Source organism: Vulpes vulpes, chromosome 4 (genome assembly GCF_048418805.1).
Source record: "Vulpes vulpes isolate BD-2025 chromosome 4, VulVul3, whole genome shotgun sequence".
In the NCBI taxonomy this organism is placed as follows: domain Eukaryota; kingdom Metazoa; phylum Chordata; class Mammalia; order Carnivora; family Canidae; genus Vulpes; species Vulpes vulpes.
The window spans coordinates 125,652,173-125,675,311 of record NC_132783.1 but is presented as its reverse complement, the minus strand read 5'-3'; the positions used below and the strand labels follow the sequence as shown (position 1 = coordinate 125,675,311).

Genomic DNA, 23,139 nt, shown 5'->3' with positions numbered 1-23,139 from the left:
CCTCATTTTAAAGAAGAATGTGACCCTTGAAATTACTTTAGGAATTGTACTTGCCTTTTTCTTTGGACTAGCTGCCACTACCACTTTCACGCACCAGGCATTGACACTTGATCTTTCCTCAATCTAGGATCCCTAAATTTAAAATTTATATTTTCTTCTTCCAATTTGCTTGTGAAAAGCCTAAAGACAAGTGTCTCATACTTTTAGATTGTGTTAATCCTAATTCTTCTAGACCCTCTCGTAGCCCCAAATATAAAATCTGGTAGTTTTGCAAAAGTCAATTTGTTTGTTCATCCTGACTGGATGAGTTTGCCTCTGGAATTCTGTAGAATTTCTTATGATTGGCTCCATAGGACTGAAACTCATTTTTCATTTCAACAGTTAGCTGGCTATTCCCAAAGGAATTTAGGGGGCAGGAGGACACAATTCAGTCCACAGCAATAAGCACGCTTCCAGGAAATCCAGCAAAAAAGTATCTGTGGCATTATAGCTAACAAACATTTTAAACATCTTAAATTGAGAAGACCTGTATTTTGAAGTCACACAATCAGATTTAACAACACACCAGATTTTAAGTCCAGTTATACTGATGGCATAGAGATGAGTTGAACGATGGCATAGTTGTTTGGTTTTTTTTTTTAATTTATTCATGAGAGACACAGAGGCAGAGACACAGGCAGAGGGAGAAGCGGGCTCCCCTGCTGGGGGGGGTGGGCGCGGCTGATGTGGGAGTCAATCCCAGGATCACACACCCTGAGCTGAAGACAGACTCTCAACCACTGAGCCACCCAGGGATCCCATGATGGCATAGTTTTTTGTGTAATAGGAACAAATAATTTCTACATATGCATATAACATTGCACTAATTTTAGATTTGTTTAGAGAAAACTTGACTGGGGTGGCATGGAGATTCAGAGTGCAATGGCGCTCAAGTAGGTACTCTATGGGTGGAATACAGAAACTATAGTATTTGAGTTCTTACCACTATTGTGGTGCTTACCTTTTGTTTATTTCATCCATTTCTAACCCTATTTATTCTTCACTAGTTTAGACATGAATCAAAGCAGCGAAGGATGTATGAAAAAGATTAGCAGTGTGAATCTTGACAAACTTATACATGACTTCTCACAGATAGAAAAGGTATGTAAAGATATAAAACAGTTACAGTAAAAAAGGAAAAGTGAAACAGCTTTTACCAGTGGAAAGCTGGGAAGAAAGAAAAATGTACCAAAAAATAATCAAGGTAAAAATAATGGAAATCTATTTTGCTAAGCCCTTTTTCATTTTTAAAATCCATATTTGAAATATATTTCATTTTGGATCTTTGTACTACTATATCAAAATGTTTCTGGGACAAGGAAACAGTGGATATACTTTGGCTGAAGTTAAAAGAAAAATACATCCTTAATGTTCAAAATGTCCATAAACCCAGGAATCTTTTAGTAAGAATTGAAATATTCTTACTCAATCCTCAACATCTTACCATTATGACTCATATTTTTTTTACTCTGTCCTATTCTGTTCCCCTTTCCTTATCTTTTTGTCTAAAAACAGACCCATTTGAAGTCCCCCCCCCCCAACTCTGGACAAATTACATGATAGACCAAACCCACAAGTATATATTAGTGTTTTCCCCCCTTGTCTGCCTTGGAGATGAATAGGAATAGCTGTTGAAAAGATGTAGGTGAGTAAATGAAAGATTTGTGGAGTGGGTTTGTGAAGCAAAAATGGGAAGGGAAATAATACCTACCTCTCCTTATCATTATTCTCCATTCCTTCTTTTCCTCTGTACAGTATAGTATGGCCATAATAAGAAAATTTCATGACGATGGGTATTTTGAGGTAACATTATGAACTTTTTTAAAGCAATGAACTTCAGTTTTCTTAACCAAGTGACTCTTATTAAATAATAGAGAATAGAGAAAGAAATAAGCATTAGTGGTAGGAGAGGAATTGGTGCAAAGTTTTTGGAGATTATTCAGAGATATCTACTTTAAATATTTTAAATAAATATTAATTTTTTGTGATGTGATAATGGTATTGTTATTATATTAAACATTTTATCTCATATCTCTTAGAGATACATGTAGATGGTGATATTTATGGATGAATTAGTATAATGTCAGGGAGTTACTTTGAGATAAATTCAGAAGCAGAATAAGGAAGTGGGTAGAGATAGAGATGATACAATTAATTTTTTAAGCTGTTCAAAAGGCATATATGGCAGCTATTATACTATGCAGAAAGATACCAAAAAGATGTGTGAAGAATGCTTATTTATCATTTGTAATAGCAGAAAAGTGGAAACGCAAATTCTCAATAGGGAGACTAGTTAAATAAATTACAGTATACCCATAAATGAAACTCAGTGGAGCTCTTAAAAAGAATGAAGTAGTCCTACATGTGCTTATATGACATCATCCCCAAGATAACAGTTCTAAACGGAATATCAAAGGTGCAGAACAGAGTATAATATGATCTTTTCCTATAGTTGATAGTCATAAAATATTTTGGAAATATATAAGGAATTTTTAACCATAGAGAGTTGGAAAGAAGGGGATTCAAGTTAGGTCATATTTTTTATTTTCATAACTCTTTATAGGTCTGTTTTGTATTTTTGCCATGTTACTTTTAAAATTAAAATAATTTAGGAAGTTGACTTACATAAAATACATGCCAGACTTAGTATTAGACTTTTAGGTATTAAATGGTTTATGTTTTCATTAGTCTTCATTTCATTAGATAAAAAAAATCAAAATAGCAGTGTTACTTTGGTAATGATGTATATTATTTCTTCTACAGAAAATGATAGAAACCAGTGGAAAGAATAATATTCTAGATATGCAGTTGGAAAAAACTAACTATTTGTTAAAAGTAATGCAAACAAAGGAAGTCTCAATTAAAGAAGGTTAGTACTTTTGCTGCCTAAAGTAATACTAATTCTAATGAGAGTGTTTTTCGATACAACAGTGATTAGTATTATACCATACATTTGTAAAATATTTTAAATTTGCGCAGAACTTTCCGGGTTATTATTTCATTTTATCCTTATATAACCCTGGTAGACAGAGAAGACTGGTATTACTAATCTACCTCAGTAATGAAGAAACATAGGATGAAAGAAGTTAATCTGTCTGAGGCCACTAAACTAAGAAATGGCAAATCCAAGGCTCAGTCCAGGCCTTCAAAACCATGGGAAAAAATAGTAGTTGAATTTCTGCCTCAAAATTACACCAAAAGAAATTTCAGATGGGTCCTAGTCTGAAGCTCTCCCCTCACTTCTGAGATAGCCAGGCCATGTGTGCCTCTTATCTCCCAGCAGCCATACTGGCCTCACTTGTGGTCTATTCTTCTTTGCCCACCTGCTGGCCTGCTGGGAGCCTGAGAGCCTGGGCTCTTTGCAGGGTAGGTGCTGCTCTTTGAGAATGTCGCATTGCTTTGAGGCACAGTGGTCTGGAACTACACACAGACAAATGAGCTTCAGCTGTACCTCCAGCCCCAGGGCCTGGTAGTGCTTGGCTTTCCCATGTAACCAGTTCAGGGCATCTGGATGGAGTCAAGAGAACCTGAATTCCCTCAGGTTCACCATGAAGTTCCTGGTGTGCCCTGACAGTGTGACTGTGCCTGACATTGAAACCCTGCTGTCCTGGGCCCAGCTGTACCTTGGATGCCCCCTGTACTCCTGCTGCTTGGGAGGTCACAGTGCTATATCCTCTTGGGGAGGGGGGTGGTTTCCATGATGGAGTTTTCTCTTAAATTTGCATGGAGGAAAGCCTGATGTTTAGGAATGTTCCCCAGGATGGGCACTGACTCTGTTCATCCCAGCCACCCTTTTTCCCAGACCAACACTCTCACTAATCAGTGCCTTATGTCAGGAGAGGGGGAAAATCCAAACATATACAGATATTTCCTTGCTATGTCAATTCAGAGGACCAAAAAACAATAGGGGCAGTAGCAAAAAGAACCCAGATCTTGGTTTCTAATACTATTTTACAATAAAAGGAACCAGGGCTCCTTAGAGAAATGGCTGATTCTAGGACTAGGGCAGGAAATATATTGAGATGAGCCTGAAGCATCTTGTAGTACCACAAAGCAGGAAAATGCTCAAAAAGATAAAACACTCTACAATGATGGGGATATGTCAAAGGGATACTAGAGCGAACTGAAAGGGTTCTCTATGGCCAAAGCTAGAACAATTTGATCAACAAACTAAATAGTAATATTGGGTTGTAACCCAAAGTATATAATAAATATCTGTGAGCCCATACTGATAAGGATAAATAAATAAGTAAATGAGAAGATACCTCTTTTCTGCAGAATTCCAAATAACTTATGTAAATGGTTTTCCCTCAAGGAGGTAAATCATAACGCCCCACTCATGAAGAGTGGGTTGTGTATAGTGATTTCACTGTGTAAAATATACAAAGTGGAAAATGGGGTGGTGGAGAATAACTATACAGTGGAGAAACCTGACATGTGTCACTAAAGGCAAGCAATCAAGGTCAACTTGATGTCATGTTGTTAGTATGTACCTTTGATATGATATGATGCACATGATACTTCACGTCTGTGATCTTCCTCCCAAAAACCCATTGCCCTGTCTAATTATGAGGTAAGCAAAAGACAAATCCCCATAAAGGGACATTCTACAAAATACTTGACCAGCACTCTGCAAAACTGTCAAGGTCATCAAAAACAAGAAAACTCTGAGAAACTATCACAGCCTAGAGGACCCTAAGAAGACAAAATGATTAAATGTGATGTGGTATTTGTGAATGAGATCCTGGAATAGAAAAGGAACATAACATAAAAAAAAAAAACTAAGGAAATCTGAATAAAGCATAAATTTTAGTTAATAATGTTATCAACACTGGTTCATCAATTGTAACAAACATACCATACTAATATTAGATGTTAATAGGGTAAACTGGGTGTAGGATATTTGGCAGTTATCTGTAATACCTTCCTGATTGTTCTATACATCTAAAACTATAGTTTATAATAAAGGTGAAAAAATGAAACCACAGAAAAAATAGAAGATAATATTGGTTTTTGTGGATTTTTTTGTGTGTTTGTTTTTTAGTACAGATAAGGCCTTTCCAAATGTGACATTCATCAATAGGAACCTGATTAAATGTATTATGACATATTTATTTAATGAAATTCTAAGGAGCTGATAAAAAGAATAAAGTAGCTCCATGTGATATAGAATAATCTCCAAGATACAGTAAATGAAAATAACAATGTTCACAACAGTATGCTATCATTTTTATAAAAATATCTTTGCATACATAGAACATCTTCTCCCTCATACATTTGTATATCTCTGGAAAGATAAACAGCATCAGCATCCTGGTAATAGTGTTTGCTTTGGGGGAAGGGAAACTGGTCTTGGGGCAGAGATTGGAGAGAGAATCATTTTTCACTATTTTATTGTGTTTAATGTGTATTTATTATTTGAGAAAAATAATTAAATGCTTTTTAAAAATCGAGTTTTACTTATTCTCAATCTAATGGCCTTTTTACTGGATAATACACAGCAGAAGTAAAAGAACTAATGGGAATGACAGCTTATAGAGTCAAGTATGTACTAATTCATTTAGAGAGGAAGAACAAACTACATATATGATTGGATTTGCTCAACAATAAAGAACAAGACCATGATATTGTATTGGCTACATTTGATATAAGATAAAGAATTTCTGTGTCCGTTCAAGATGATAATAATATTAGTATTGAGGGCCAAGTGCTAAAAAAAAGCCTTTTCATGCATAATTGTATTCAACATTTCCAAGTGCTTTGTGAAATAGATGTCAATACTCAAATTGCTAGTTAATGGTAGAGCCTAAATTTGAGCTCAAAATAATCATTTATTTACTCAATTATACAATATAAGAAGTAGCTTAATATTCTGAACTCTAACTTTTAAGATTTGGAAAGGATAGTATTCATTGTAAAGTCCAATAGAAATGGCGTGGGTAAAGATTTACACAGAGAATTAAAAACCTTATTCTAAAATAATGAGCAGTATCCTATCGTATGAACGATTTTTTATTGAACCAGTTTCCTTTGGGGAAAAAGAAAGTGTTGAGAGAGCCACCTTGTGTTCATATTTTGAACATATGCATTTTTTAAAAATTCTGTATACTTTCAGTTTCAGGGCTCTGTTTTCAATTTGCTGATTACAGTTGATTCTTGAACAACACAGGTTTGAACTCCATGACACTTATATGCGCGTGTTTTTTCATAAATACAGTGCAATACTGTAAAGGTATTTTCTCTTCCTTGTGATTTTCCTAATAACATTTTCTTTTCTCTAGCTTACTTTATTATAAGAATATAGGCTATAATACATAACACAAAATATGTGTTAATGGACTTTGTTATTAGGAAGGTTCTGGCCAACAGTAGGCTTAGTATTAGTAGTTAAGTTTCTGAACTTTATTTTTGTCTTAAACTGAACTTTACATCCAATGTGGGGCTCAAACATATGACCCTGGGAGCAAGAGTCACATGCTCTACAAACTGAGGCAGCCAGGTACCCCAGTAGTTAAGTTTTTGAAGAGTCAAAAGTTACACACAGATTTTCGACTGCTCAGGAGTTAGCATCTCTAGCCCCCATGTTACTCATGGGGCAACTATACTGAGATAGCTTCAGCTACCATATTTCACAAATTGCTGGATTTATTCCTCTAAAAGGCACAAAGAGAAGAGATGGTAGAGTCTATGCCTCCTTAATTTTTTTAAAGATACTAAGTACTCCCTATACTCATGGTGGGGTTCACACTTAACAACCCAAGATCAAGAGTCACATGCTCCACTGACTGAGCCAGCCAGGTATCCCCTTACTTTTCTAATTGTAGCAGCTAACATAGTAACACGTGAAGTAGGCAATTCAAATATAACTTAACCATCATTCTATTACTGGGGAATACCGAAAAAGAATAAAAATGGAGGGTGGTGAGATTTTTGAGTGGGTGGTGGGGATGGTAGAGGAGATACACAGTGGAGAGAAAAACCACAATAGTAGAATTTTGTATCTGCATAAAGCTTTTAACTTCTACAAAATACTTTCATTAGGTGAAGAAAGTATGTGGAGACTCAGTGCAGGACCTCTAACTGAAGGCACAGTTTTGCATTCTCCCCTCACAGTATTGGTTCTTTCCTTTAGTCAATAAATAAAAATATTTCTGAACACCTATGAAACAGTCACCATATTAAGTATAAGAAATATCAAAATTAATAAGATATGATCTTTACTTGAAAGAGTTCACCATCTAGTGGGAGAAGCCACAAATAACTAAAATGAAATGTGAGAAATGGAGAGAAGAGATATATACAAATTGTTGAGAGGAGAGAAATAAAAACAATAACAATGTTGAATATTTGTGAGTAAATTTAGAAAGTATTGTGTTCTCTCATTCATTTGGGGAATATAAAAAATAGTGAAAGGGAATAAAGGGGAAAGGAGAGAAAATATCAGTGAGGATGACAGAACATGAGAGACTCCTAACTCTGGGAAACAAACAAGGGACAGTGGAAGGGGAGGTGGGTGGGGGTTGGAGTGACTGGGTGACGGGCACTGAGGGGAGCACTTGATGGGATGAGCACTGGGTGATATGCTATGTGTTGGCAAATTGAGCTCCAATTTTTTTTTTTTGAGCTCCAATTTTTAAAAAAAGTATTGTTTTCTCGTTTGCTTGTCAGAACAGCCTTACTATATATGAAAACAGTCTTACATGTGAGGAAGGATAGGTATTACCCATACTTTTATTTTGCAGATGAAAAATATAAAGCTCAAATAAGTTACTTGTCCATTGTGTCATAGCTAGAGAGTGAAAAAGAGGAAACTTTATTATAGTCCCTCAGACTCCACGTTTCATGGTTTCATCAAAATATCATATAATTAATTCCTGAGAAAGTATTGAATAGCAGATTAACAGCAGTATTTGAAATGAGAAAAACCTATGTTCAAGTCCATACCTTCCATTTACTAAATCCAGAATCCCAGGCAAGTGACCAAACCCCTATGGATGACTGCCCCCTTTGTAAAATCAGGCTAATAATACCAACTTCTCAGCAACCCTTTGAATACTAATTGGGGTAATGTTTATAATGCACTTAGTATAGTGCCTGGCAGAGTAAATGTTCAATAAATGGTATTATTATTATACATAGATAAGTTTTTATTATTTGATAGAAATATGGTATTTAATATTTAACCATCAAAACAGATGTTCAATTAGAATGAAAGCCAGTCAATATGTCATACTAGTGCATCCTGGCTAAATATCCATCTTGGGCCTTTAAAACTGAAAGAAAGAGAAGAACAAGGCTCCATATTACTAGCGATTAAGCCAAGCACATAAAGGTGAAGTTGTCCTAATAAAAAAAAAAAAAAGAAGAAGAAAAAAGGTGAAATTGTCCTTAAATTTTACAAGTTTTAATATTTTAAAATTGTTATTCTTTTGTGACATTTTCATCACTATATATTTACCTAGTATAATTGTAAGCTTAAACTAGTGCAACCTGTGCTCCCTAACCTTCTAGTAAAAATGCAACAGCAATAACCATCATCAAGAGTCTTTCTCTAATACTGTTCCTACCCTCTCTCCAGGGCCTCCAACCTACTCATATTACTCTAAAGGAGTGCTCCTTAGCTGGTCTTCTTTGTGGTACTAAAGTAGTTAAATCATAGACTTTATTGCTGGACTGCTAAGGCTCCAATTGTAGCTCTACCACTTATTAGTTATAAATGTGATCTTGGGCAATTTACTAAATTTCTGTGTGTCAGTTTCCAAATATATAAAATGAAGCAAACACTAGAACCTACATCATAGGGTTAGGAGGGATAAATTATTCAATATTTGCAAAGCACTTAGAATACAAATATATGTTATTTTCAGACCAGAGCTTTTCCACTTACCCCTTCTTGCTTCAGTTTACTAGAATATTACCTGTCTGTCAATCAATGACTTGGCAAATGTTTATGGAATGCCACTACTCTAAATACTAGGGAGAAATGGTGAACAAACAGAAAATAGCCCCTGATATCCTGGAGCTTACAGCCAAGTGGACTGCTTGGATTACAGAAAATTCCATCTGTGTTGCTACCGACCAAAGGTTTAGCTACTACTAGTTATAACCAAGAATATATTGAAAGCTAATCTTCACATATCAGGGAATAAATGCTTGGAATGCAGGCACCCAGACATGTCCAAGTGTGCCTTCCATCTAGGGAAACTATTGCTAAAGCATGTGGAGCGGGAGATCCCTCCTATGCTGAATTTATTGTGCATAGAAAACTCATGACCAAATCCCAGAATGCATTTGATTTCAAGGGTAATTAAAAAGTACTTATTACATTATTTACTCTGAGATAGGTGGTTGTTTTATTAAGCTCTCATAATTGTTAATTAAGTATTTTATTTAAGTCTTTCAACTTTGAGAGAATAGTTCCAAAATGAAAACAAATAATTTTTGAATAAATATGTCTTTCATATTTTAGAATGTGCTACTCTTCATAGTATGATAAAAGGGCTACAACAGACCATTGAGTCTCAACATAATTTGAAAGGTAAGTTAGAAAAAAATCTTTAAAATTATGTAATATCTGAGTATCTTTAAAAATAGTTTTTACATCATTAACAGTAAGTTTCTTTTAAGTCTGGTCTAACATTCATCTGCTAACACCAGGACTCCTCACTACCAAATCCTACTTTGCTAAATTATTATGAAGTAAGAAATACCACTAAATGGAACAATTCAGTCATATTCTGACAGGGACATCAGAGAATGTTTTATAATAGGCCATAATTCTCCTTATTATTTCAAAAGTTTAGAAATATTTATTCTTGGGAGTACTCTTGGTCTTTAATGTCCTTCTGTTCAGTTTTGAAGGGTAGTTATCTACTAGTAGTTACATGATGAATAAATAAACTATTCAAACTGCAGTGATAGTTTAATTTTTTATCATAAACTGAGGCTATGTTTGTGTAAATGAAGCCAACACCTTCAGCTTACCTTATTTTTGCTAGTCATGCTAAACCCATATGTGCCTATTCATTGACAAAATGGACAAAGCAACCAAGTGTTTTGTCCTGTTCTGACTTAGCTACAGTGCACTGGGACTTTCCTCTACTATATTCGAGATATAGATGAAATTGCCTTCAAAGTCCCTCCCAACATAAAACATCAAATAAGAATGTTTCATTTTAGCCCTCTATTTCTATCATAAAGAAAGTACTTTACAAGTGTAGGTAAAACATAATAATGATCTTACATACCATTTATTTACTTTGGCATAATATTCCTTATTGTCTTTATAATATTCTCATTGAAATTTATCTTTAAGAATTACTATTAGTTCTTACTTCCCCTCCCATTGCCTTACCCTAAGATATTTCTTCAAGTGTTGATGAAACAAATATAAAAATATATTAAGACTTCACATTTACATTGTCAAACAGTATCTGCAGTACAGAACAGAAAGGATTCTTTTTACCAACAATACACCACTAAAAGCTGTTCTAGAGATCAAGAAGGGTAATAGAGAATACCATCTCCAATGCCTTTTATTTATTTATTTATTTTTGGCTTAGTCCTACAGACTTCTGACCCTTATGTCCCATAGATTTTTCACTTTTCTTGGCTCTAGCAGTCTGTTCATTGTTTTCACCCTTTGAATGCCATCACACGCCTGGTTTGAGATTTCATTTTGCCATCTCAATGCTGATGGTTCAGAACAACTTTTCCCTTCTCTGTGACTAAATATACCTAACTGCACTTAAAAATTTGTGAGTTTTCATTATCCTTACAATCCTCTTATTCTAGGAGCCAAATCTCCCATATTCTAGGAGATTTAACTTAGTTCTTCCCAAGATTTTGTTCAAATAAAACATTGGCCAGATATTAAAGTTATTTTGAAGTCCCAGGAAGTTAATGTTAAAATATTCATTACTGAATTATAGTTATTTTTTGTAAAAAAAAAAAAAAAAAAGATGTATTGACCAGTGGTCAAGGATACAATCTTTTCACAGATATAATATTCAGTCTTTGAAGTAATGTGTGTTTGGAGTTAAAAGCATGGATATAGGTCCTTAGAAATAGAGTATGATTCATCACAACATATCAAAATGATAGGGATTTCTCCTATATTATATTACTGTATATTATATGCTAGTTTAGGAGAACCCCAGTAATTCATTGTATGACAGATAGTATCATTCTTCCATCTAACTTATGGTTAGTTACTACCGGGCAAAGAAAACAAGATTCAGAGATTTTTGTTCATGGAAAGAGAATTCAGGAATTTAATTTAGGAATTCAAACACATGGGCAGGATGCCATGGAGAAGAGAAACATTAAATCAGCTGTAAACACAAAGCACCTCTAAAATCAGTAGAATTCAAGCTTATTTTTGCCAATTATCTCTAGATAATTTCTTACAATTTAATATTGCTTTTTTTTATGTCTGAACTAAACCTGAATTACTTGAATTTACTTAGACCTTTATACTCTATCAGGGTAAGTTTTCAAAAAGACATTATTATGTATAGTATGACTTTACTATACAGAATCAATCAATCATAGTAAGCAAAATGATTAATCAAAATTGATCACTCACTATAATGTTTTTAAAAAGATAATAGCTATAAAAGAATTATCTGAGAAAGGAAGCTAATCAATGATTAGTTTACTCCTAAAGAAAAAATTATTGCTCAAATTGAAAGTAGTTTGAAAATTTTAAAAATATATGACACAAAAAATATTTCAATTTATTGGAAAAAGAGTGGCATGTTAACGTATGGTACTGGCACGACTAGCTTTCCATCTAGGAGAAAAGAAAGTTGGACTCTTTCCCACCGCATTAGAAATAAATTCCAGATGGATAAGACTTCAATGTAAAAAAGAACAATAAAAACTTAAAATTCAGGATAGAACACTAGCTGTATCCAGGATTCAACCTAGAGTTGTGAGGTATCTTTTTAACCAATATGGAAACCTCAGATACTATATAAAGAAATAAAGATTTAAATGACTTTCTTAACAACAACACAACAAAAGTATAAACAACAGGAACACCTGGGTGGTGCAGTCAGGTAAGCCTCTGACTCAGTTTCAGCTCAGGGCATGATCTCAGAGTCTGGAAATCGAGCCCTCCACTAGGCTCAGTGCTCAGAGTAAAGTAGGCTTGAGTTTCTCTCTCCCTGTCCCTCTCCCCTTCCTTCCTGCATGCACATGCACTCCCTCCCTCTCTAAAATAAATAAATAAATCCTTTTAAAAAGTACAAACAACAATAAAACAATTTTGCATGTTATTTTGTCACACAAAAGTAAAAAAACAAGTAATTCATTTGAAAAAGTGTTTTCAAATACCAATGTAGGTTTTTAAAAATTTTTATTTAAATTCAATTTAGGTCACATATACTGTGTTATTAGTATACATTAGTAGGTTTATATACTACCACAAAGTGGGATTTATCTCAAGTATGCAAGACTGGTTCAACATTCAAAAATCCATTAATTAAAAAAAAATCCATTAATTTAATCCAGAGCACCAACAGACTGAAAAGATGATCTTATTAGTAGATGCAGAAAAACTATTTAACAAGATCCAACACCCGTTCATGATTTAAAAAAAAAAAAAAAATCTCAGTAAACTAGGAATAGAGGGCATGTACTCAACTTAATTTAAAAAAAAATCTATAAAAGCCTACAGCTAATACCATACTTAGTGGTGAGAAATTAGAGGCTTCCCACTAAGATCAGAAATAAGGCAAAATAGCCTCTCTCACCATTCCTTTTCAATATTGAACTAGAAGTTCTAGTTAATGCAATAAGACAAGAAAAGGAAATAAAAGGTATACAGATTGGAAAGGAAGAAACAAAACTGTCTTGGTTCATAGATGACATCATCTATGTAGACAATCCCAATATTTGGGGGAAAAAAAGAAAAACCTGGAACTAATAACCAATTACAGCAAGGTTGCAGTATACAAAGTCCATATACAAAAATTAATTGCTTTCCAATATACAGCAATGAAATTTGAAGTTAAAACACAATGCTATATACATTGACAGCCCCAAAATGAAATATTTAGATATACATATAACAAAATATGTATACGATCTATATAAGGAAAACAAAAAAAATCTGATGAAGTAAATCAAAAAAGAACTAAATAAATGGAGAAATAGTCTATGTTCATGGATAGGAAGACTCAATATTGTCAAGATGTCAGTTCTTCCCAACTTGATCTATAAATTTAGTATGATCCCAATCAAAATTCTGGCAAGTTATTTTATGGATATTGACAACTGATTCTAAATAATTCAGATCTAGAAATAATGTTATCCCGGTCTAGTGTCTGATTCAGCCTTGTCACTTGTCCCAGTTAGTCACTGAACTCAAGCCCTGGACTCTATTTCACAATGGTTTTGAATTACAATCTGGGTGCACCATGCTACTCCTGGCCTAATTTTAGCTCTGAGCACCTTTTATGTCTGTCTTACATACAGATCCTAGCTTTGTTTTGAATCCTCATCACACCTATATCAGAATGGGCTCTTTCCTGGTCTAAGTATATCTGCTTTTCCTTAAAATGCCTAGAAGTTAACAAGAATGAGTACAAAAACTTGTCAAGCACCGCTCCTTCTTTATTATCCTGAGTCAGGAGATGATTTTTGGTTATACACAAAAAGATACCAACTATGGTAGGTCTGAAACAATAGAGCAAATTAAAGATGCAAAACATCAATACATTTCATTCATTTTTTTTCTTATTTAAGTTTTACGTGAAAAGACATTAAGTGAATTTAACTATGCTCTCAATGTTGCTATAGGATACAACCTTCCTCCATTTTTAGCTTAGATATCTAGCTTAAAATATCACTTATCTTCTCTTCTGGCAGTGGTTTTATTTCCCTTACCCATTCTGTAATACCAATTAGACTAATCCTCAAATATGGATCAATCTAACCATACACCTGCTTTATTTATAATGTTACAGTTACTGAAGGCTATGGGTAAAAAGTCATATTAATTAAAAAATGCTACGTACTAGGATGCCATCTGGTGATTTTTACACAGGTGAAAATGAACAACTAAAAAGAAATGCTGATCTTATGAAAGAAAAGTTAAAATCTCATGAACAGGTGAGTTTATGTATTTTTATAATCAATGAAATTCCTGTAGAGCATTTGTCTTCTCAAATTCGAAAACAAGGGGAGTTGTTCTCATTTAGAAAGACAGCCAAAATTTGGAGAGGAAATAGATATGTATATATGTGTGCCAGGATTTTTAAAGAAATAAGAGTTTGAAGGATTCTGGTCTCTTTGCAGACTATAATACACTAATATATCACTTACATTACTTTTTCTTTCCACAAAAAAGAAATGCAACTCTTTTGTTACATGTTTTTAAATTACATTAATAGAATTTTTACTGTAGAGTATACCCTATTTTTTTTTCAAAGATTTTATTTTTAGTAATCTCTACACCCAGTGTGGGGCTCAAATCCACAACACCCAGATCAAGAATCAGCATGCTCCACTGACTGAGCCAGCCAGACACCCCTAGAGTATATTCTATTAATTAACACTTTTAAACTTTTTATTATAGAATAAATAAATCTTTAATCTTTCTAACTTGAGTAATCCATTGCAATTTATCACATAATCCAAATGAAGGGAGATTTTTATGTGTATCACCAATTATTTTATCTCCCAAAGGCTAGCATACCCTCTGTTACTTTTTCTTTTCTTCTGTAGAAATGGCATATGGCAACAATTATAAAACAGATAACACAATGCCTAGAACATAAAAAGTACTGAGTAAATATCAGTTCCCCCTGCCCTTTGTGAGGCATATTATGATCATTTTTTTCATCTCCCAAGAGCCAATATGTCAAACTCTGACAGACCTAAGATTTCTAAAACTCAAATTGGATCTGTATCAGCCTGAGAACTCCAGCTTGAAGGATCATTTCCAAATTCAACATGCTCCCTCACTTGAGATAATTTAAATATCTATGGAATATATCCCACCCTTTATTTTTGCTTTCCTTTATGCCTTTTTTTTTCTTTCCCATTCTTTTCATATTTGCCTTTAAAGCTCAACTATATACGTAAAAGGGTATATATATTCTGGGGCAGAAAGAGAAGTGGGAGAAATTTTTGCCTTTCTCTTCTAAAATATTAAGCCATAGAATGTTGCTTTGCCTAGGGTACTATAGTTTTCAAAGTGGTGGAAATTAAAGAGAAAACACTATAATCCAAGATTCAGAAGTTCTTAATTAGCAGCTGTTCAAAGCAAGCTAAAAATAACCTCAATCCAATGAGAAGTCTCTGATACAAAATGTCCAGGCACATCTAAAACATATGGAGAACTGTTCTCTAGGAAAAAACGCAAGAGGTACTAAATGTCCTTATTTTTAAGTCTGGAAGAGGTTTTGTAACTTGTATATAGAAGATCCTTAAGTTTTATAAAAACAAAAACACAACCAGGGGGCTACCCCTTGAAATTTATAGTTCCCAGAAGGAAAATGAAAAGAAAGCAACCAAGGATAATTTGTTGCAACTTGGTCCCCTTAGAAAGAATCAGATTCCTCAGAACTAACACAAGCTAAAGTTGGGGGGAAGAACCTAGTGAGGTATAGCCGGGCCTGAGCCCATACATTAAAATAACCTTTATGCCTGGAGGCTAGAGTGAAAATCCTGTCTTTCCAAATTAATGGAAGCTTTCCATTTCAGTGGTGGCATCTTCAGGCAGCAAAATCAATGAGGAATGAAAACATAGATTTATCTCTTGGGTTTCTCAGAGCAGCAAATGCTTAGTGCATCTAGTTGAGTTGGGAGTAATTTATGAAAGCCACTCTGTAGCTGCCCACCTAGAAATCTAGATACATGCATGTGAAAAATGGCAATTTATGAGATTCACCCCTATATTCATCTACCAAGCTTAAATCAAAGCCAATGATTAGATAGGTTTGCCTATTCCTACAAGTTGCCAGGCAGGATGAGTAGCACAAGTAGGTATCCGCACTATATCCCCTTGAACTTATATCATCTCGGCAAATATACCTCTATTTTTAGTTATAGATATCTAACCTGCTCAATACCCCCTGAATACCTGTTGAAAGCTGGGAACAGGGATGCCTGGGTGGCTTAGTGGTTGAGCATCTCCCTTCAGCTCAAGGCGTCATCCCGTGGACTTGGGATTCAGGCCCACATCGGGCTCCCTGCAGGAAGCCTGCCTCTCCCTTTGCCTATATCTCTGCCTCTCTGTGTGTGTGTGTGTGTCTCTCATGAATAAATAAATAAAATATTTAATAAGGAAAGAAATAGAAGATGGAAGGAAGGAAGGAAGGAAGGAAGGAAGGAAAGAAGGAAGGAAAGAAAGCCATGAACACTTTCTGAGAAAAAGCGCTCAGTGGTACACATGCATACATACCTGTGTCTAACTTTCATACAATTTCAGAAAGTTAATGGATCTTTAAAAACTCATTTACTGGGTCTAGGCTAGGAGATTTTACTTAAATAATTCTTATTGGCATCTTATTCATTCAACAAATATTATCTAGAGATATACACTAGGAGTTGGAGATACAATGGGGAGTAAAAACAACGTCCCTGCTTTTATGATGTTTACTTTAGAAGCTTTTCTTGAACCTCTTGCCTTCATTAATGTACCTTTATTAGTGTCCTACTTTACTTATATTCTTTCTTCTTTCCTTTTTCCTACCTACATCTTAGGCTGTGAGTGGTTTCTTTATGTAGAAACATCCCTCTGGAAAAATTGTAAATTTTATCTTTGGGGGCTTTCACTTCCCAACACATCTCTGAATGCCTCTCTCCCCATTAGTGCAATAATCACTTCTGTGCTTCAGCAATCTAAGAAACCAATCTCAGGCACCTGTTGAGAACTTCTCAACTCCCAAATTCATCCTTCTCTAGCCTCCTCCTCATAAAGCTAACCCTTACCATGGATAGTGTTTAACCTCCTTCTGGGAATTAGGAATGTATATATAATTTTCAGAAACAGAACTTAAGGCCACATTCACAGGATTCATCTATGTTAGGTTAGGGTTGCCAGTTACCAAACAGAACCTTCTATTGGCTCTAAAGTATAGCATTGGCTTTAGTGGACATATTTTAATGCTATCATGGCATTTATTCATACAATTAACAAAATATTTTGAGCATCTATGATAAATAGTGATGACGAGTATTCAGGAAGCAAAGATAAGACATTGTCTCTAGATGGTTTCTATCTCCTTGGACCGGAAATTGATCATTCTTAAAGCTGATTATTCAAGCAATTGACAATATCTTTCCCCTCTAGATATGATTACATATTAAAAATTAACATAAACTTTGAGAATTTCACCTTTCTAATTAATGGAAAGTTGTGTACACATTTAATTGAGGAATGAATATATATTTTAATCTTTAGGAATATCAGAATAATATTGCCAAACTTTTGAGTGAAATGAAAATCAAAGAGGAGGGACATAAGATAGAAATAAGGAAACTTCATCAGGACATGCAGGAGAAAAGTAAGTTTTTTGTTTTCAGCTTACTGAATATTAAGACATAATTAAAGAATTTAAATGCATGCATGGACTTCTTTCAGTAATTGCCAATATTCTTGAATGAACGTTGCCTTGATACATTTTTTGAAAGATTTTATTTATTTATGTAAGAGAGAGCAAAAGAGCACATGCATGAGGAGCGGCAGAGGGAGAGGGAGAAGCAAGTTGCCCACTGAGCAGGGAGACTGATGTGGGGGCTCAATACCAGGACCCTGGAATCATGACCTGAAGCTGAAGGCAGGCACTTAACCAACTGAGCCACTCCAATGTCCCTGCCTTGATACATTTTAATATAATTTTGTACCTTTCTATATATTTATTCAATATAAATTACAACATTTCTAAACTAGATTTATGGTTTTTACACTTAACATTACTTAATATGAAGCAGTTAATGTCCTTACAAGATTACAGTGAAATGTATAATTAATAACTTTGATATTTATACACCCTGCATATGGAATATTATTTCAGTAATGAAATTTCCTTCTCTCACTAAAGCAGGTTTTATGAACTTATTTTGAATTAACTGGTTTCATGAAAATAATAAAAACTTTTCATAGTATGGCTCATACTTCTACATCTATAAACCTCTAGGAGAAAGCATAGAAGATAATCTTTGTGAACCTGAGTTAGCCACAACTTCCTAGAAAGAATTAAAAAACACAAACAATAAAGGAAAAAATTCTAAACTGAATTTTATCAAAGTGACTAACTTCTGTTTTTCTTTTTTTTTTTAACTTCTGTCTTTCAATATGGTTAAGTACTATGCCCTGATCCTATAGACTCAATATGGCTCAAATTCATTGGGGAAAATGGAAAAAAGAGTCTCAGCAGAGAGAAAATAAAAGCCAAGACATATAGAGGGAGAGACATAGGACATTCTAGGGAATAATAGTCCATTTCCTACCTTTTCTTTGCTCCCACGGAAAGGTTAGCAAGAGAAGCCTAAAACCGGGGCTAAGGGCTGGATTCTTTGATCCCTTGAATTGTAAGATAAAAAATGGGAAGTGATTAAAAGTTCTTGAGAAGGTGATGGCCATACTTTGAGGTGTGCTTTAGGAAGACTAATCTGGCAACAGCATGTAGGGTGTAGGGACTTGTGATTGAGAGCCTGGACACAGTCCAAGTGAGGAAAACCCAGGCTTGAAACTAAATAAGTAGTAGATTGGTCCTGGATGGAGAACCTTTGTTAGTGGAGCTAATCAATAATTGATTTTCTTTTCTTCGTAAAGTCAGAAATTTCCTTGAGGCTCCCATCCTGGATGATATGGTGTCATTAATAGGAATAGGAAAGTTGAGAGAAGAGGAAATTTGATGAAGCATAGACATGTGGTGTGACTATGACAGAGGCCTAATCATGTAGAATAAAGTTTAGCAAGGGTTTCATGCAGCTCTAAAACCATCCAGTAATTTGGAGCCCTCTGTACCTAGGAATCCAGGCTTTGTGTCTCTCTCTAACCTCTCTAACCACTAAGTCTCCTATTTATTCTCTCTCATAAATGTTTGTACGTGTGTGTGTGTGTGTGTGTGTATACACTACATATATATATATAACTGATGCTTAAGAATACAGGTCAGTTTATTTGTTCAAAAGCACTTCATGGGACACCTGGGTGGCTCAGTGGTTGGGCATCTGCCTTTGGCTCAGGGCATGATCACCTCGTCTGGGATGGAGTCCTGCGTTGGGCTCCCTGCATAGAGCCTGCTTCTCCCTCTACCTATGTCTCTGCCTCACTCTCTCTCTCTCTGTCTCTCATGAATAAATAGTTTTTTTTAGAAAACACTACATGGGGGTGCCTTGGTGGCTCAGTTAGTTAATTGTCTGCCTTTGGCTCAGGTCATGATCCCAGGGTCCTGGGACAGAGCTCTGCATTGGGATCCCTGCTCAGCAAGAAGCCTGCTTCTCCACCCCCCCACCCCAGCCCCTCTCCCCAGCTTGTACTCTCTCTCTAATAAATAAATAAAATATTTTTTAAAAAAGCATTTCATGGGTAATCTTTATGTCTCAAGCATTTTGCATGGGCTTATCAAAAATATATAAAAGCTACCCTGCATACGAATGGTTTCTAAAAGATATGTTTTTATTAATAAAATTTATCTTATAGATTATTTAAAATGCTAAGAAATACAAGCTTATAAGCTTTTTGAAATGTTAAGATGAGTTAATTTTTGTTCAGTTGAGTCAAATGAAGAAAAACATAAAGAACTGATAGAGAAAAAGGAGCTGGAAATTTCAGAGTTAAATGCAAAGTTAAGAACTCAAGAAAAGGAAAAACAAAGTGAAATAATCAAATTACAATTAGAGGTAAGTGCACAAGTCTGCTAAATTTGAAGATGCATCTCTTAGTCGAGACTGGACTTTGGGTTTTTTTCATCACAGTGAGATAAATTTCAGAAGTAGACCCAACTCACACACACACACACACACACACACACACACACACACACACACAGCCTCACTCTCCATCACAAGCAGTTCTCAAACATCAGATAATGGTAGCTACCCTGCCTTTTAGCACTTGGCCTGAAGGTAGGACTCTTCAGTTGTTCAAAGGGTCCTGGTTTCCACAGAGGGTACTGTTTCCTCTGAGACTGGAGATTTGTAACTCAAGATTTCCCCACACTTTGCAGCTGAGTCTATGTAAGCTTCATAGGACTACCATTCCAGCAGTGGAGAGAATGTTTCTAGTCCTTAACATTTTTCTCTCCTCAGCAGAAACTGTGGTACCACAGTAAATCAATTAGAAATTCCTTCAGCTTTTAAAAATTGGTAAGTGGCTCCCTAATAAATGTATAGAAAATACTTATAAGGGCAGACAAACCAGTTTTTTTTAATGTTAAAGGGACTTCAAATAGTGCATATCAAAGGCTACAGTTCTAGGCTCCAAACCCTTTTCAGGAGGTTATTTAACCTATGTCAGAATCTCAAAGACATAGATGTTTTGACAATATATTTGTTCTTTAAAATTTTTTTCTTGCTTCTAGTCATCTCCATGTCCATCATTCTTCCATTGCTCTTTCCCAACCTGACTCCCACTTTACCTTATGTAGTCAGAATTCACCAGCTTCATTAAGATAACTTCCTATTCATGTTCATGAAAGTTTGGTATCTCTTGGTGAGGTACGATGGTGAAATCTGTAGAATGTTTGAGCAAAAGGGGACTGATGTTGACTTGAGAGGCATTTTGCTGCTGCTACCATCTCTGGTCAAGTATGCCCACAACCCACAGAGAGGATGGGCTGAATAGCCCACTGAGATACAATAGGCTATGTTTCAAGATCTACCATCAACTTCCAATCCATTTACTGAAAATGTGCATTTTGTTTGATATCTGTACTCTGTCACTGGAGCCCAAGTCTATTGTTGTACTGATACATAGAACGCTCTTCATTGTTCATCTTCATTGTAGATATCCATTTCCCTCCATAAACCAGAACACAATCCAATCTCACAGTTTGTGTTTAGACCACAGAGAGACTACACTGAACTCAGCCTGTAGGGAAGAATTATAATGGAAGATTTTGAAGAAAAAAAAAAAAAATATATATATATATATATATATACGTGTGTGTGTGTGTGTGTGTGTGTGTATGACCTGTAAGAATGACCTATGAGAATTTTTAAACCTGATTAGTTTAATGTCAAACCAGTAAGAGTTCAAACTAAATCAACAAAATGGTATCCAAATTCTACTACTTAGCCTCAAGGGTTTTACAGAAGTGTTAATGAGTTCTTATCCCATGACTATTGACTACACTATGTTTTCTTTTTATAAAAGGACATTCATGGTAACATGAAAATATTTTTATCCATCTTTAAGTTAACTAGATTCCCAATCCTGCTTATCTAGATTCTCTACCTAATGTCTTAACAAAAAGATTATGCTGACTCTATCCCAGAATCTCTAACATACTGCCCAGGCATTTGGTACTTTTAAAAAACTCTCCAGGTAATTTTAACATGCAGCAAAATTACTCTTGATTGAGTGTTCTTTGCTCTTTCTTAAAAACTGTTTCTTAAAGAAAGACTTCTGTATCTTATGTTATACAGAGAATATACTTAAATTATAGGTGTGTTAAAAATATAATGGATTATGCTCAGAGCTATAGAAATAATTGTTTCTAGTTGTCTAGCTAGAATGTTCTCAATTAACTTTCTTTTTAAACTTGATTCAGTTTGATGCCAAACTAGCAAGAGTTCAAACTAAATCAAAACCATATCCAGATTCTACTATTTTGCCACAGAGTATCTACAGAAGGGTATGTGAGATTTTCTTCCTTAGCTATTGCTTAAGAAAATAATCTTTTTAATGTGTTTCTATAAAAGCTATCTAGTATTTACTATTAATGTACTTAACAGTTTTTCTTAAAATATATCACACAATCAGAAAGGTACTGAGTTTTGAATAATCTTTAAAGGTCACTTTCAATTTGAGGTGCCTGGGTGGCTCAGTTAAGCATCGAACTCTTGATTTCAGCTCAGGTCATGATCTCAGTGTCATGAGATTGAACCCTCCATCCAGCTATGCGCTCCACATGGAATCTGCTTGAGAGGTTCTCTCTCTCTCTCCCTCTCCCTTTCCCTCTCCTTCCCCCTGCCCCTCCCAAATGCATGCAGGTAGAAGCATGCTCCCTCCCTCTCTCTCTCTCTACCTCTGTGTGTGTATGTGTGTGTGTGTGTAAAATAAATAAATAAAATCTTTAAAATTCACTTTCAATTTAAAATAATAAATCTTAGCAGTAAATTAAAACGTTAGAGAAGTTCTTTGACTCTGGACCATCTAAGGAATTCTATAATATAGTCTGAACTCAAGTTGACCTACTATTCTGAAGTTATTTAGGCACTCAGATAATAGATTTTTGTTCAGCTCCTCCTTTATGGTTTATAACTTTCAGCTATATAGAGAGGAGGGAATAAATCAGAAGAAATGGTACTAATATATATTTTGATATCCTTATTCCAGTTTTACTCCATAAGCCTCCTAAAAATAAAATTATAACCTTTCAAAATAAGCTTTTATTTATTTTTTAAAGATTTTATTTATTTATTCACGAGAATACACAGAGAGGAGAGAGAGAGAGGCAGAGACACAGGCAGAGGGAGAGCAGGGTCCATGCATGGAGCCTGACGTGCTACCGGACCCCAGGTCTCCAGGATCACACCCTGAGCAGAAGGCGGCGCTAAACCACTGAGCCACCGGAGCTGCCCCTAAGCTGTCTTTTAAAATATCTACTTAAACCAGAAATGCAGTTTTTGTTGTTGTTTTATTGTGTCTTGTATTCAATCTTACTATTTCTGAATAGCAATAACAAATTTATTTGTTTTATTTAGAAGCTTCAACATCTTCAAGAAGAAAAAAACAAAGAGATTGCAGTTCTTCGTAATACCATTCACGATTTAGAGCAACGCCTCTCTCTTGACAAAGATTCTCAACTTAAACCTATTGGCAAAGGTTCTTACCTTAAGCGTAGACGGTTTTGATTAGGGCAGTAAATTCATTAGTTGTTACTCAATTTCTCTAAAAGCAGTTGAAAATTTACC

General features: G+C 34.9%; 1 protein-coding gene across 1 annotated transcript; it reads left to right on the top strand.

Annotated features, from left to right (window-relative positions):
* Positions 1-1,053: 1,053 nt before the first annotated feature.
* CCDC152 (coiled-coil domain containing 152) lies at positions 1,054-23,079 on the top strand. The gene is made up of 8 exons (XM_026016697.2): positions 1,054-1,140; positions 2,803-2,908; positions 9,509-9,577; positions 14,093-14,157; positions 17,456-17,558; positions 19,775-19,902; positions 21,774-21,857; positions 22,930-23,079. Exons 1-8 carry the CDS (start codon positions 1,054-1,056, stop codon positions 23,077-23,079), a joined length of 792 nt encoding a protein of 263 aa, XP_025872482.2.
* The last annotated feature ends 60 nt before the right edge of the window (positions 23,080-23,139 follow it).